Source organism: Mytilus trossulus, chromosome 14 (genome assembly GCF_036588685.1).
Source record: "Mytilus trossulus isolate FHL-02 chromosome 14, PNRI_Mtr1.1.1.hap1, whole genome shotgun sequence".
NCBI lineage: Eukaryota > Metazoa > Mollusca > Bivalvia > Mytilida > Mytilidae > Mytilus > Mytilus trossulus.
The window spans coordinates 77894437-77912771 of NC_086386.1; the positions used below are offsets into that span (position 1 = coordinate 77894437).

Genomic DNA, 18335 nt, shown 5'->3' on the forward strand with positions numbered 1-18335 from the left:
TGACGGCCGTGAAAACTAATATGAATATTTTAAAAGTTAAACTTTGGTTTATCAGATAAGCAATTAAAAATCTTTGCTTTTTATATATAAATGTTTTTTTCGAACGAAAAAATAGGATTTCAAAGAAAAAACAAAATAGTCATTCAAGTAGTGTTTCAAACGCAATTGCAGGATCACAACTTCAGGATAGCTTTTTTCAAAGTTAATCGCAGGATGAATATTGACACTAGTAGTCAAAATTACAAAATTCTGCATTCAGAAGGAAATCCTTAGCCATACAGAACTACTGAGACATTCGGTTTGAAAGTGGATGACCCCAATGTGTATGTTATCAAATTTAACTTTTTCCCGTCTTACGGACGATTTTAAGTCTTGGGGAATGCTTACCATACGGTGGCCAAGAAGTTCCTGTGGTTGGGGTTTTTCAGTTCTGTATTCTATAATTTTCCCATAATTCTTAATTCTTTATCTTTTTGTACTTGAAATTTTTCTAACTTTCAGTTTAGTTTGTACTGTTTTTGCCTATTATTGGTCACAGTTTTTCAGAGACAGATATATACGTTTTCTGTTTTTTCCCTTTATTCTGCTAATTTTTTGTTGCATGATAACAGGACCCCGATATCGTCTTGTAGGACCATCAACCTGCTCAATAAATAATTGTGCTGATCTGAGACTACTATAACACAGTATTCTATTCTTTACTTTTATAATAAAATTAACGGTACCAATTTTCTTGCACCAGATGCGCATTTCGACAATACATGTCTCTTCAGTGATGCTCGTGGCCAAAATATTTGAAATCCAAAGCTTATATAAAAGATGAAGAGCTATAATCCAAAAGGTCCAAAAAGTTAAGCCAAATCCGTGAAAGGAATCAGAGCTTTGCATGAGGGAGATACATTCCTTAATTTATAATAATTTCTAATATTTTGTTACAGTAAATTTTAATAACACAATAAATCCGTATTTTCATGCCAGTACTGAAGTACTGAAGTACTGGCTACTGGGCTGGTGATACCCTCGGGTAATACCCTAAGGCAGCAACCATTTGATTTTCGGGGGGGGGGGGGGGGGAGAAAAAAATAATTTGTTTTTGACCCTGAGAAAAAAATGTTTGTTTCACCCTCAGCTGCCACTATATGAAATTCTAAAATTGAAAGATTGAAAGAAAAATTGTTTTCGACTAGTTGCCAAAAAAATAGATTGTTTTCGCCGAAAAAAAAATGTTTGTCCGGAGGAAAATGATAATCCATACCCCCCCCCTAAGAAAATCAAATGGCTGCTGCCGAATAACGTTTACAAATACTTGATTCAATAAATGTATTTATTTAATTAAATATAATAATTGATAATGTAAGAATCCCAATAGCATATCGATATAGATCATGCATTAACGTAACTATGCAGATTATATCCCAAATCAATATAGACAGTTACGTAAATGCATTTCATTAAAAAGGAGCCCCTCCCCCTTTTTGTGCATTACCTCGTTCATTTACGTATAATTAAGGTAAACGCACAAAAAATAAAACAGGCAAAATAACACAAACAGTTTCACATAAATGGAAGTTTTTTTCATCATATCAAGGTCAAAACCTCTGAAGTACACAATGTTATATATCGTGATATGTGTAAATCGGACGTCGTAGAAGACACCTCAGTACTCTATGAAGTTTGCCAGTAGATACATTGTGATTGCGCAGAGGGCTTCGAATTTGGTTACAAATCTGAAACAAATATTGTCGAAATGACCCAGTTGTTCAGAATTGGTTTTGGACTGATGACCTTTATTTGACATGTCATTCATAAAATCCGTTTTGTTTACAGGTGTCGCCACTTGCAAAAATGTGATCACATGCCCATTTACGTCACAGAGAAAAACATTGCTAATGTTATTCAGGGACAAATAATGTTGGAATTTGGATATGTTTTATCGAAAATACGACCATTGGTTGTTTATTATGAAAGTATACATTGTAAATTGTGATTGACAAATAATATAGTTTTGAAATATCATTATTTAATTGTGAAATCATGTCGTCAACTTGGATTAATTCGCGACAAATTTATTCATATCATTTTATTGCCAAACCAAAATGGAGGCCATGTTGTTTGTGTATTGTAACAGTGTTGTTTAGTCTGGCTTTTAGTCCAGCCTCTGCCACGAGTTCATCAGATTCAACAGTAAATGAATATTTTACAGCTAATGTAAACATGACATATTTCAGTCACAAAGAAGAAAAATGTGTTTCTGAGTCGAAGCAGATGGGCCATTACGTCAAGTATGGAAAACTAGGACCAGAAACGGCAAAAGTTATCCACGTTATGACGAAGAAAAATAAATCTGATGGCTGCACAGACCTGGTCAATGCACCTGTCAATGAAAAATGGATAGCTTTAATCGAAAGGGGAGATTGCAAATTTAGTGAAAAGTTAAAAATAGCACAGAAATACAATGCATGTGCAGTTGTTTTCTACAATAATGAAACAACAAAGAATACGAAAACACTTTATCCGAATATTCAGAAGTCTATAGGTAAGAAAATAATATTTGGGAATTTTTAACATTATTTATTAATCACCTTGTATCATAAAAATATCATTTGAAAATATAGGGCTTATATAAGTAGTTGTTTATCTCACAATCCCATTTAAAAAAAACATCTAGGGTGACATGTACAGATCATTTATTTGTGGAAATGTTTACAAATAAGTACAAATGAAAATATATGATTAGACCCTTAGATGTTCATTAAAACAAAGACATCCATTTAAAAGCTAAAGGCAGCTATCCAATAATTCTCAAGTTGTTTACATGGCTGCTTACTGAGCCGTGACATTTATCAATTACCTGTGCATGAGCCCCAGACAGATAACCTGTATGTTGGCAGAAATTTACTTGTTGTGTCACTGAATTGCAAAATGTATCATGGAAAGATGCAATATTTTTTTGGAAATTTATGTTGTTTTAACAAATTTATGTGATTTCCTCCATTGTACATGTTGTTTCTGAAGTTTAACTTTTACAATACAATAATTAATTAATATTGGTATACATTGTACCAGTATAGCAATCACCAACTACAGGAGATCCTTACTCTATAAACAAAAAACTCAGCCTGGAAAAGATGAAAAAGATTTGCCAGGGAAATGGATTAAAGTTCATTGAATTCAATATACTTTGAAACTGAGAATGCAAATAGGGAATGTGTCAAAGTGACAACAATACAATCAAAGAGCATAAAGTGTCCAAATGTAAACATTTGCGCCTGTCCCAAGTCAGGAGCCTCTGGCCTTTGTTAGTCTTGTATTATTTTAATTTTAGTTTCTTGTGTACAATTTGGAAATTAGTATGGCGTTCATTATCACTGAACTAGTATATATTTGTCTAGGGGCCAGCTGAATGACGCCTTCGGGTGCAGGAATTTCTCGCTACATTGAAGACCTGTTGGTGACCTTCTGCTTTTGTTTTTTTCTATGGTCGGGTTGTTGTCTCTTTGACACATTCCCCATTTCCATTCTCAATTTTATGTACAATGCATGTACATGTGCATTTATCTGGCATGTCTAAACCAGGTATACATGTACACTAAATGTATGCTTGCACATACATGTATCATGCATATAATTAATATTCATGATATATAAGATGGACAAAAAACAGAAGAGGGACATTCAAACAAATAGATTAGAAACATACAGACCTTGCCATGGCCAAAAAAGGAAAAAGAAACACAGATAATCATGAGCACAAAATATATTTGATTCAAAGATTCTGGTTTAATATGCACTTCCAAATAGAAAATTTTCAAGTATAAGATTAAGTATATTATATAGTGTGTATAAATTCTGACATTTTTTTTTTTTTTTTAAGGATAATCAGAATAATTCCAAAATAGTTAAATTATTTTTTACTTGAATATATATGTGATTTTTTTACTGTGTATTTCAACACTCCAACCCTCTATAGTCATGAAGCAGTACTTGTGTTTTATGGAAACAAACTGGCACTTTAAATTTCCATGAGGTGAGATTTTCTTGGTTTTAGGTACAGAATACATAAGAATACATTGTACCTCAAATTTGATAGAAATTCACAATTTTACACAACTTAAACATGTGAAAATGAAAAGTTTAAAAAATTTACAAACATACATGATGTACATGTATATTAAAGCCATGTCTTGCATTTGTCTTGAATGATCAAGAGATCATGATCAGCAAAATTGATCTCAATTGAAATTTAAATGATTCAACAGAAAAATAATTTGAATTTTAGATTTGAATCATTATTTACAGTACATGTACATGTATTATGTGTATTTTGTATACATGTACATGTACGTGATGTACATATATGAACAGTGTATTAAAACCCTGCTTCAACTTCAAGAGAAAGATAAAAACATTGATCTTATAATCTGATTGGTCAATCATTAACCCTCATTGACCATGCATGTTGACTGTGAACTGATGCAAGGGAAACAATTTGTATTATACTCAATTGAATTTTCAGAGATCATTCAGCTGTCGACAGAACCTTCAGGTATTACATGTACATATCTAACATAATAATGGCTGGATTACTGTGTAGTGTTGTGCAAGTCTCATGGTTACATCCATCATGTCCATACTTTCAAAATACTCCATGTTTAAAAATACCATTGAATGTTTTATTGTCTGATTTCAGTTAAGGCATGTGGCTGTACTTTTCAATGCTCTGTAATCTCCCAAAACACTGGCACTACTGTTAATTCAGAAATATTGCATGCATAACATGTATTATTGCGATTTTAAATCATATATAATATTTCAAAATGTTAGTTTTAATTATTCTTACTCTGTCACATTTTTCGCAAAAATAACTAGTTCCAACCTCGCAATAATTTCGAAATTTACAGTATCAAAGGCAAAACAAAAAAAAGCTATTTCCTATAGCTAGCATATATGCATGCCCCTTAAAAATAAACGTATGGTCTGGGTTTTTTCCAACAATCTTATGAAAAGAATACAAACGTTAACTCATTTCATCAATTCACAAATTCAGCCCCCCCCCCTTTTTGTGGGAAAAATTTGGTTGATTATGTAGGGAATCACTGAAGCATGACTGGAGCAGGCCCCCCTGAGGTCAGTCAGCGGGCCCCCCTTATGAAAAGATCTTGTTCTGCCACTGAATATGAGTACTGGTGCATGTGGTAGCTAGAGAATTTTACGATGAATTTACACATTGTTCATGTTGTTAGCCTTAAATCAGATAATTAATTTTCAATGATATTTCAAAGCTTGGTAAATAAACAATGGTAAACATTTACAAGCATATTTCATCAATCATGTCAATCAGTTCATAGAAAAAAATGAAATACTAAAATCCAATGATCATTTTTAGAATTTTAGTGAATTTCAGGAATTGATTCTGCCCTATCAAAAGGGAGATTTAATTTGATGGAGAAAGCTAGATAATTGGCAGTGGATTCCAGTATTTTCATGATCATTATTTTTGTTGCTTTCCACATGTTTCACACACTTATGAAATTTTCTTATCAAAGAAATAGGGTTTCTCTTCTCGCAGAAATGTACCTGCTGCATGAATTTTTGGAATTGCTTATAGAACCAGATACATGTACATGTATATGTTTATATGAGTACATGTACATTCACAACATTCGCAGTCGCACAGTTTTTTTTAATCATTGTAAATGTACATGTACATTTGTACTTGTACAATGTACCTTTGGTCGCTTCATATACATTTTTGTACATGTACATGTACCATGTACACAGTAACTTATTAGCTATACAGTGCTTTTATAAGGTGCCTTAAAGATGAGACAGTTTGGCTTTAGTTCTCGAGGTGGTTCATTTACATTTGTAGTCTTTACATTGTAGCTGTAAATTTCTGTGTTATTTAATTTAATAGTCTCTTGTTGAGAGCTGTCTTATTGAAAGAAATAAGATAAAACTACATTCAAAGCAACAGACTGTATATTTTCTATTGCTACACGTAAAAGGATGTTGTTTAATTTTTTTTATATGTCCCTGTCTTAACAGAGAAGGCATTAAGGTTAACACTTGTCCGTCTTTATGTCTGCCAGTATGTCCCAAAGTTGGTTATGTTCTCTAACTTAAGTTTGCCTCAATGAAAAAATTATGAAACTTATACCAGTATACACAAGGCCACACTTAAAGATATTTTGGATTGCCCAAACCCTACCCAAAGGTTGAGACAGTGGGTAGGTAGGTAGGCATTTTCTTTTTTTTTATTCAAAAAAAGAAATTGAAGTATCAGATGTTTATTAGTCTTCATGCCTATTTGATTAAAAAAAAACTTCTTCAAATCAGGACAATAAATGAATTTGAGTAGGCAGCTTTTTTCTGGGTAGGTAGCGTTTGGGCAAACAAACTTATTATTTATTACAGTGTTATGGCCCAATGTATACATGTACATGTATATGATATATAGTATTAACTTGAAACAAAGACCATGTTTGAATTTTGGTTCTTGAGTTTAAACTCCTTATCTAATACATGTATTAGCAGTATCCTATATAGCTATGTCTTTTGGGCTCTTATGGACAGTTGTCTCATTGGCAATCAAACCACATCCTCTTATTATTACATGTACATGTATAGTAAATTGACATGTTTCTAAGCATGGTTCACCATAAGACTTATATAGGTACATGTATGTCAGACTATGTGTAGAGTCCAAGTGTACCTGAAGGTACATATATTTATTATTTGCCACAGTATATTTAAACTTTTATATATATAATCATGATAATAATGTACATGTACATATATACTGTGTTCATTGAATCTGTTGAATTACAGTAATGTCATTAACATGAGGCCTGGCCATGGACTCATGTAAATCAGCAAGACTATTACTCTTAGGAAAATTTTGTGAACTTGGGAGTCCAAAGATGCATCGAAACTGTTATTAGTAGATTTCAGTTGTCAACAATTAATTGAAAAGATTAAAAATAATAATACTTTTGAAAGTGACATTTTGTCATGGAAACTTTTGAAATTATTTATTTGAACACTCTAGCTCAGGCCGGCCTCGGAAAAAATGGGGATCCAATAAACTTGCCTGAAAATCTTGTGTGAGCAAAGATCTGGAATAATTCTGAAAATTATTTGAAAACTAAGTCAATTAAGGAGATAAGCCAATTCATTTCTGACTTTAAGTGTTGGGGGGGGGGGGGGGGGGGGGGGTTCACACAATTGTAGTTTATACAGAAATATGATCAGTGAAAGTAACATTACTCATTAGGATAAATTGCCATGCATCATCTATCCCTCTTCTGCTGAATAAGTTTTCATCTAAGATTTCTTATCAATTTTTCCAGAATTTAAAATATTAATTTACTTAATATTCATGTTATTTAAAGGCAAAAGCACATACATATACATGTGTATTAAAATAAGAACCAAGTTGTAGTTCTTGATTACTTTTGACTGCTTTTTGAGGATTTGCTGTCAGGCTGTGATCCTCAGCTGTCTTACTTCAGAGAAATCTTGGACTAATCATTGCTAATAACATGAATAAAAATAGAGTAATGATAGTGAGTTGGTGTTTGCTGAATTAAAAAAAAAATGATGTAGCTAATATTTTACTGTTTTGTGTGATCATGCTTGCTGTAATGGTGCTTTCTAAGTGTTTGGAGTTTTTTTTGCTGCATGATATATGTGTGGTTTTATGAATTAAACAATTTTTTTTTCTTTTTTTTTGGACTTTTTATGTTAGTAATTGTGTTCAGATTTATACACTTGAACAATTGGACCATTGCTCATTTTATCATGTTTATCGAGTTTAATGTACATTTATATGTAAAAAGTTAACAAATGTATGCTTAAGATACAATATTTCTATAAATAGATTTGTACTTTAGAGTGCTCAGTCAGTCACATATTTGGCATTATGCCAAATGAATTGATATGCTTTGTAAACACAGGCTTATGCAAATATTTTGAATATCAAATTGATAAAAAATGATAAAATGTTTACAATAATTGACTTGTTTACAAATTATACATGTCATGACATGTAGTAATTAGATACTGATCATATATCCTACCCATCTATTTAAATTCTTTAAATCCAAGATATATACCTCTTTTAGACCTTGTTTATTAGTTTGTCAAAATCTACACAAGTAACTGGAGCTGGGGTGTCAAAGTGGTCTAGATACATGTAGTTACTACTTTAATCACTAGCTAGGTCAGTGGTTTTCTCCGGCCACTCTGGCTTCCTCCACCATTAAAGACTGGCAACCACAGTACAGAATAGAATAGCCTAAATGCAGTGATAAATGTGGCATTAAAACACCAAAAATGAAATCAAATCTACATGAACACAAGTAATTTATATTTTAACCATTAGATGGATCAGGATTTCAACTGCCTTGAAACTCTTAGCATTTTCACTCCCAAATCACCAGCAATCATCCTGATTCCCTATATAGTGGGTCTCATTGCATTGGGGTCCTACCAAATCACCAGTAATCACCCTGATTACCTATATAGTGGGTCTCATTGCATTGGGGTCCTACCAAATCACCAGTAATCACCCTGATTACCTGTATAGTGGGTCTCATTGCATTGGGGTCCTACCAAATCACCAGTAATCACCCTGATTACCTATATAGTGGGTCTCATTGCATTGGGGTCCTACCAAATCACCAGTAATCACCCTGATTACCTATATAGTGGGTCTCATTGCATTGGGGTCCTACCAAATCACCAGTAATCACCCTGATTACCTATATAGTGGGTCTCATTGCATTGGGGTCCTCCCAAATCACCAGCAATCACCCTGATTCCCTATATAGTGGGTCTCATTGCATTGGGGTCCTCCCAAATCACCAGCAATCACCCTGATTCCCTATATAGTGGTTCTCGTTGTAAATCTGAGTATTTTCACTCACAAATCACCAGTAATCACCCTGATTTGCTATATAGTGGGTCTCATTGGGGTCTAAGCTTGATGTAGGATTGCTGTTTTTTGTAAATTTGTGACATGTGAAAGTCAAATTATTGTGCCATGAAAATGGGAAATGAAGTCTAGCGGGACACAGGAAATTACCAAAAAACGAGAATTGCTTATGTTCATAGTGTACGCAGGATAAGGGAATCTGACCATAGTGTAAGAGGGATACAGGAATCCTGACGAAACTGTAACAGTAAGCGGTATCCGGGATCAGAACCCTCTACCCCCTAATGAGATCCCCATTATAGCTATGAATCACTCCACACCTGCAAGTAATATTTGACTGCAATATATTATTATGCATATTCATGGTTTGGTTTACTTTACTTGGGTGAGTCCCGTGTCCATATTTAATTTTTTTTAGTATGTTCCCAGATCTAGAGCATGTTGTAGAGTGGACAAATGGTGAGTCTGACCTCATCATGGTGCCTAATTGAAAACCATAACTGCACTTAGACAATATTTATGGATCTTTCATAAATTTGTGCTTGTGTCTAAATTGGCCCTCAATGACTCATCATGATCAGCAAATAGACTTAAACTTGTAGAAAAAAAAACATTTCTTAGTGGAAGCAAACCACAACCCTTCAAAATATTTTATACATGTATATATGTGTAAATATAAATATAAGCATGCAAAATTGATTGTAACCTTTTCCATACATGTTTAACACAAAACACCTGCAGTTTATATATATAATTAGTATTGAATTTAACATATTTTCCTCATATACATGTATTGAATTTATTGATCTATTAAAGTTGCATTAGTGCATGCATGACATATGGTTTATAATTGAAAATATATTATATTTAAATGTACAATTGTTGTATGTTAATTTGACATGTATTTATGTTGTATTTTTCACCTAAAGTCCTATTATTGTAAATATTTATTTTATTATTTGGTCATTCTGTAAGCTTGTCTTTCACAAGTTGATATATTTAAAAAAAAAAAAATATTGATTTTTTTTTAATTTTAAAAACATCTATTATTCTCAGACCTACATTTATTTTGCTTTGTTTGCAATTTGTTGTTGTTTGTTAAATTATGTAGTGGTAAATATAGTGTGATGGTTTTTGAAGAGAACTAATTCATGAATATATATATTATTCATTGTACATACATCATGTACATGTAACACTCATTTAATCCAGTTCATTAAATTTATATTGTACATGTACATGTAAACTTGTGACTACTGCACAGCAGAGGTCCTGATTTATGCCTGACCATAGTTTTAAGGCAAATTTTTGGTTCTGTCAGATAAGCCAATTGTCTGAATAATTGTGTCAGACATATTTTTTTAAAGTGGTACCTAACACTACTGGGAGATAACTCTGTAAAATCAGCTAAACTTTTTAATCACATTGTATTGATAAGGAAATATTAAGCTTCTCAATTATCAAAATTAGTGTCTGTCTAACTGCTATATATATATGTATACAATGAAATTTTTCGTAGAAAGTGATTGGTTCAAATTTTTTGAAATTTTTACTTTTTTCCAAAATGTCAAAGAAGAAATTTTGTCAAAATTTTATAAAAAATTAAACAATCCAAATTAATTTTAGTCAAGGTGTTGGGTACCACTTTAATTCATCTTTGTGATATGAATACAAAATGTATCGATTTATCTCTAAAGTGTATTCCAAATTATATATGTTTATAGGACCTCATAAATTCCCAGTTAAGTAAGCAAAGGTTTATTTAATTAAATAGATATGTAGTCTGAACATTTTAAGTTTAAAATATCTGTTATATCTTTCAGAAAATGATAACGTCGTCACAATATTCATCAGTCAGACAGACGGAAAAAATATCGTCTCTAAAATAGAAGCATTTCCAGGTCGTGATGTGAAACTAGCTATTACTGTAGGACCTAGGACCCACGATTCCACCAACAAGCATTCGATAGAGTCAACCAATAATATCAGTAGGACTTCTGTGTTATTTGTGTCCATCTCGTTCATTGTGTTGATGATTATCTCCCTTGCATGGCTTGTTTTCTACTACATCCAGAGATTTAGATATGCCCATGCCAAGGAAAGGTTAACGGTATGTATATTTTAATATGCTAGTATTGTAAAGGAACTACATGTACAACTTAAATTTAAGGGGAGGTTATGGTTTAATTTTTTCCTAAAATACATTTTGATCTCTAATTTGGTGGAAAAAAAAATTGCATTCATATGACTCAGACAAAAAACCATAACCCCCTGTTTGAAGTTAAATGGTAGCTGTCTAAGCAATGTGAAGTACATGTACATAGTACATGTCATTTTGAAGTGTTCTCATATACTGGATGTGCTACGGGTCCGGACTCAAAAAAACAGAAGGTCCAATAATTTTGAGTGTACAAATGTACATGTACAGTACTAGTGGTCCTGATTTTAATCTTGGTTGATTTTGTTTTATTCTTTTTTCAGCTTTCTCATATTAACATGTACATGAAGATTACATGTATCTCTAAAATTTCAATATACATTGTTGTATACAATCATGTGACAATACATGCAATATATCAATTTATACATTTTTTGTAAATTTTGATTTGTTTTTGTTGTTTATAAATTTAAAAACATTAAATTTGAAGGTCACCGACCAATTGTTACATTGACTCAACCAACAAAATAGAATCTCATATTTCTGTGAAAACTGAAATTCAAGTGACAGAGACCTGATCATGTTAAATTCATTGTTACAATATACACCAGTATTATTTATGTTAACGGTTTGAGGTCAGTGATCATCAGCAAAAAATGAATTAAGATATATCTGTTTGAATGACTTCTGTGGGTTCACAATTAGTATAGTGAAACCTGACTAAACCAAATCCTGCATAAACTAAAAACCTGTACAAACCAAACATGTTTGTAAGCACCGTCATATCAAGTTGTGTGCATTGTGAACCTAATAAAACCAAGCATCTGCCAAAACGGAACAAAATCTTAAGTCCTGAAGAAGTTCTATTTAAACAGGTTTCACTGTACATGTTATTTGATTGGACAGTAACCTCATGTTCAGTGCCCCTAAGTGTACCAGGTCATTGATGTTGTTGTCCTCTGTCAGTTTATCTTGATTACATCTGAGTGTGCGATGATTGACCAAGGAAGTAGTAGCTTAGGATTTTGCCTTCAATCAAGAGCTTTTCCAAAGAAATTGGAAGAGGGGTACTTTAGCTTGTGATTGAAATTAGAAAAGAAGCACTTATTGGTGATAAAAAATCTGAAAAGATAAGAAATATATTGATTCCACATCATGCTTTAATGTTGTCAACTTGTTGCCATATTATAATGATCATAGTCATATAATATATATATGTTCTGTATGCCAAATATTATACTAGCTGATTTATTTTCCTCTTTTGTATAATTATCATGATCATATTACTAAAGTGGAATTGTGTATTTTGACATTTGTATAGATTTTGGACTCCTAACTTTACATACATGTACATGTTTATTTACAAATCTGAAAAGAACAATCTAGAAGGTTACTTTATTATTGAGCAATGTTGGACTTGAATACCCTAAGTAGTGGTTAGGATGTTTCTAATGACCTTTCACAATGTTTATAAGGACTGCATTTACCAGTAAGTCTAAAGAGAGAAAGTCCCATTGTTTAAAGAATGTTGATGCTAATAAATGACTTGGGGTCATATACCACCTGGAACTACTAAAGTTTTGTGGTTTTCATAAGGATACATTTAATTGTTAAGTGTTTCATTGCAATGTCACATGCAGGTACATGTATGATTCAGATTATGTAGTACACTATTTACAGGTTAACCATCGATTGACTCAGTTGTTTATGTAAGGACTAATTGGCTTAAACTTAAAATCCATTCCATAAGAGTCTATCGCACATGTATGAAACATATATGTGTAGTACATGTATATATAAAAAAGAAGATGTAGTATGATTGCCAATGAGATAACTCTCCACAAGGGACCAACATGACACAGAAATTAACAACTGTAGGTCTCTGTACGGCCTTCAACAATGAGCAAAACCCATACCTCAGAGTCAGCTATAAAAGGCCCTGAAATGACAATGTAAAACAGTTCAAACAAGAAATAAGAAAACAACCTTATCTATGAATGTATGTCTAGTTTAAGTAAATTCTAAGACTTTTCAAATTTGTTCTCATTCAATATAACTTATTATTGTATAGCAATATAATATTTCCCACATAACGTAACCAAAAGTTAGCGTGCAATAAATTCTAATATTGCACTAGTGCAATAAATCTTCAAAATGCATGACATCATCAACGACAAAACCTCAGTTTAAACCAATTTTTTCTTTCAAATATTATATTGCTATACAATAAAAGGGTTATTGCATGAATATTGGGGAATAATGTCCCTCGTAGAACATATATTGCACTCGCAAGCTCATGCAATATAAAAATTCTACTCGGGACAATATTCCCCAATATTCATGCAATAACCCTATATTACTGCTTGATAATTCAGTTCAAAATATTTCCTGATTTAGACTTTTCTTAGATACTCAGTCAGCTTGGGGAGGGATAAAAGGGTGATTTGTTTACAACAGAAATCTCCCTCTACTACTGTAAATTCAGAATATATTGCGAGGTTTTTATTATTGCGAATAATGCGACTGAGTTGTAAACGCAATAATTAAAACTCGCATTTTGTAATATTTTAATTGACTTAATCATGACTTTTCTCAAAATCGTAAAAATTAAAATCGCATTCAAGTGTAAAATGACAAAATCGCAATAATAAATGCACGCAATAATTTCTGAATATACAGTATATAAAATGTATATTTTACATGTATGTTATATTTGGTCGTAAATTTTATCTCCATCATTTAATCCCCCTGTATTAAAACCTTGTAGTTACATTTTAACTGAGTGACCTTAAGCATGCATTTAGAATGGTGTTTATATTTGTTTAAATATCCAAATTTATAACTCTTATCTGTGATTACATAACACAAAAACCAAAGTACACTGTGTAAATTGTGGAATTAGGTGACCTAAATCTTGAATTGATGTTTTTAAAGTGGTTCAGAGTTGATTATTGGTGTACAAATTTATGTTAAAAGCAAATCTATTTTGTAAATTAAAAAAAAGGAAAATAAATCAAAAACACATGAATTCAAAAGAGGTGACTAAATAAAATCAATGTATTGTATATATTATTAAGATAATATTAGCTAGACAAGATAAAAACAAACCAATGTTAAAAAAGCAAAGATGTCATCACTAAAATATTATGCTGACGTACAGTGTTTTTGTCAATAATATCATATTTTGTTTGCTATTGTAAAAGAAGTGGGTGGTGTAGGTGGGTTATGTACGTGTGTACAAACAGTAATTGTAAGAAATGACAAGGCATTATACTTATAATAAACTCAAAATTTGCCAACAGTAGAAATCATCATGAACAGTGATTTTAGTAAAGAACATTAAAATAGTGTGTAGTGAGTTGAAAACAATATTTTACATAATTTTGTTAACAAAGTAACATTTCTTTTGTTGGGGGAGGGAACTAACACCCGCTACAGCCAACTGAGTCTGTATGGAAAGATGATCACTTATAGTTTTGCCCCCTCCCCCAGACTGACACAAGCTAGTTGTGTTATAAATGTCTTTAAATATCTACTGTTCTACTGTGCTACTTGCAATAGTTTATATTAGCTAATGATATAAGTATCTTCAATCATCAAAAGATATATATTGATACATTATATAAATACATGTATATGATGGTAATTGGCATCCTAAATCACTTGTAATACATGTATGCTGCATCAGGAGACACCCACGCTCCTAGCACTAGGAACTCTCTTAGCACTAACAAACCTACCAGTGTTATTCAGTAATTGATGGGTCAATGGGGGTCAATCAAATGCAAAGGCTTAATTTTCAACCACATTTATATCTGATAAAAGGAAGTATATTTACTGGACATGCTGGTAGTGGGTCTCATTGGGGTCTAAGCGTGAAGCGGGATTGCCAATTTTGTAAGTGTGACACGTGAAAGTAAAATTATTGTGTCGTGAAAACGGGAAATGAGGTCTTGCGGGACCCGGGAAATGACAAAAAAATGAGAATTGCTTATGTATAAAGTGTAAGCGGGATACGGGAATCTGAAAAAACAGTAAGCCGGATCCGGGATCGGAACCCCCCAATGAGACCTCCCTGTTAGGAGGATTCACACTTGTTTGTGAAATGTCAAATCCAGTATTATGATTAGTTGATTTCTGAGTCGAGTACTGTAAAATTTGTACAATATAATTTGTATGACTGTTAGGCCTGGATGTGGTTTACATGTATCTAATTAATATTTTATCTAAATTACATAAAATTCATTGAAATAAACATATAAATAGTCACAATCTAACACCCTGCAGTCTGATAACATATTAAGGTGCAGGTGCAAGCAATAAAAAATCCTAAAATATATATTAAAACATGCTGTTATGAATATATTAAACATGTTATATAAAAGCATCAATATATTGAAAATTAAAAAAACATATATATAAATTAATTGTCATAATATTGATGCAACAAATTGATTGATAAGGAAGACAATTTTATCTACATTACAGTTATTTTGAAAATTTTTATTTGAAGCTTAGAAGATGACTTTTGTATTAAATTGTGGAGCCCCGAGTGCTTCCACAATTTAATCTTAGATTCTAAATATATATATACATTTGGCCTTTGACCTTGAATGGGGTTACACAGCCTTAATACATCTATTGTACATGCAATTTAGTCTTTGACCTTGAATGGGGTTGTACAATTTTTAAATACACATGATACATCTTTCAACATGTAATTTGGCCCATGACCTTGAATGAATGCTTGAATCAGTTAAAGTTAGTACACTAAATATACTGTACAGCCTTATTACATGTTTTGTTATTATTATGCAGCACTTTGACCTTTGACATTAAATGGAGTTATGTGTATTAGACTTCTTTTTCTGTATACATGGTATATATATACATGTTGAAGGCATCATACAGTAGTAATACATGTATTACAGTAAGTGAAAACCTTGGACATAACCAAAATTATTGTGAAGGACACATGTACCTAAGAAAAACTTGTAGCCTTGAATGTGTCATAACATTTATATGCTGCCGTTATTAAAACCTTAATTGAAAGCAATTTTCGGGAGATTGCAAAGCTACAGATCTAGTGAAACATGATACATGGTACTTCATCTACATTCTAGCATGAAATGTTCTTAAAATAGCTTCAGGCGATGCTAAAAATACTTGACTTAAATATTGTGTCATAATTATGTTAATAGTTCTTTGATATTGCTTCTAATTATAATGTACATTGAGTGATATAATGTATGAAAGAGTGTGACCCTTCTTTATAATAAAGCAGTATTTTCGTGTCATTAACCTTCATGTTCAATCTTCTTAAATATGCAGAAAACCTGTTTAGAAAATAGTCATGAATTACAATAAATTTCACAGTAAGTTAGTAAAATTTGGAAGCCTATTGAAATTAATGCAGATTTTTTGGGCTCCAAAGGATCATTCAGTTTTCTAGCTAGAAATTCAAGTGCAGAGGGCTGGACCGCGTCATTGCAAGGAATATTTCTGCCCTTATAATTTTCCTGATTTGTTCATCTAAAGATACATTGTTTATGTTATAGCAACTCCTGTCTGTTCACTTAAATACCATACTAAACTTTCTTATCATGCTTATAACAGCTAGTTATTAATTATTGGAGGATTCATATAATATGCTTTTAATACAGTAAAAAGGTTTCTATTTGGAGTGTCTGTATATGCACATCAAAGGCTTTTGAAGTGTGTAATTCAATATTCATCTTGATATCGTCTGTATCTCAAGTGCATCAAAAACCATGATATGTATATAAATTGTTTGCTTTGACCCTTTAACAAAAATGTAAAATTAAAAAAAAAATTGAACCAACCATTTTATCAGAAAAATTACACTGGTTATATACATGTAGCAGTTTTACAAACACCAATTTTGATCATTGAGAAGCTTAATATTCCTTTTACAACACAACACTATTAAAATGTTTAAACGACTTTACAGAGTTATCTCCCTGTAGTGTTAGGTACCAACTTAACATGCTTAATGCGGGGTTCACACATTGCCGATTATTGCTCCCGATTGAGATCAGACAGCAATACGACACGAAAAGTGAAAAAGTCGGATTAGTATCCTCAATTATCTGGAATGTCCTATCATTGTCCGAACGCATTCGTTTTAGTTTTTAACAGATTCCTACGGATCGGGAAGGGTCCGAATAGTTCGGCAAAGCATCCCGACAGTTAGGTGCGTCCCATAACATTCGGGGCAACTCAACTCGTGGCTATGTCGTGACAGATTCTGCTGTATCGGATCGAATTCCGAACAATGTCTTGTGTATTCTGGACGGTGTCCTGTGGAACGGGAATGATCCGGAGTAATTTTTCATAGTTGTTTTTCTGCCGATTGAGTCCAGATTGCATCCAGATCTTGTCGATTGCGAACCGTTTTTTGCCGAAACCGTTCCGAAACAGTCCCGTTATAAATACGAAATTCATCAATGATACCCACGTCAGAGTCCCGACAATTACAGAATACAATACGACTGAGACCAGACAAAGCCGTTTGCAATGCGATAGAGCGGACTATGATAGGATTACGTTCCGACAGTACTTGATCATCCCGAATATGCCGACAGTTTTCGAACGGATAACTTCCGTCAGCGTCGGTTCACTGTCCAGTCACTGTCTGATCTCAGTCGGATAACATTCGGTAGAGTCGGGACGCAGTCGTGACAGACTCGGTCGAATTTTACCTGGCGAAAAATACAAATCGGATTAGAAGCGGATTCAGAACGGTATTATCGGGACTAATTCGCTTAGAAACGGTTGAATATCGGTGCTTCCTGAATACTATCTGATTGTTGTCGTGATCAAATTATTTTTTTTACAAATTTTAATTTAAGTTTGAATTTCCATCCACGATTCACAGGATCTTGATCAGACTTTTAATAAATTTTAATCGGGAATGGTCCTATCAAGAACGGTAGTAAAAATCCTGAATGTGTGACCCCAGCTTAAGCATGTTTAGGAACCACAATATTTACTTTAACCCATTCAAATCATGTCTTTAATAACATTATGATTTGATTGATTGGTATGTGTTGTGCACCATTTTCAACACTATTTTGCAATTTAATGACTGTCAGTTTTATTGGTGGATAAATCCAGAGTGCCTTAAAGAACCACAGACCTTGTCAGGAACACTGACAATCCTAGTCAATTAGGATGAATCCAGAGTGTCTGGAGAGAATCACATACCTTGTGAGAAAC

General features: G+C 32.6%; 1 protein-coding gene across 2 annotated transcripts in view; it reads left to right on the forward strand.

Annotated features, from left to right (window-relative positions):
• Positions 1-1735: 1735 nt before the first annotated feature.
• Positions 1736-18335, forward strand: part of LOC134698134 (RING finger protein 150-like) — a 39913-nt gene continuing 23313 nt past the window's right edge. The window contains exons 1-3 of one of the 2 annotated variants that reach the window (XM_063560424.1): positions 1736-2536; positions 4517-4546; positions 10762-11048. In XM_063560424.1, coding sequence (XP_063416494.1) covers positions 2035-2536; positions 4517-4546; positions 10762-11048 — 819 coding nt within the window. In that variant the 5' untranslated portion in view covers positions 1736-2034. The remainder of the gene's footprint in view (positions 2537-4516; positions 4547-10761; positions 11049-18335) is intronic. The other variant, XM_063560425.1, reaches the window with a different exon arrangement.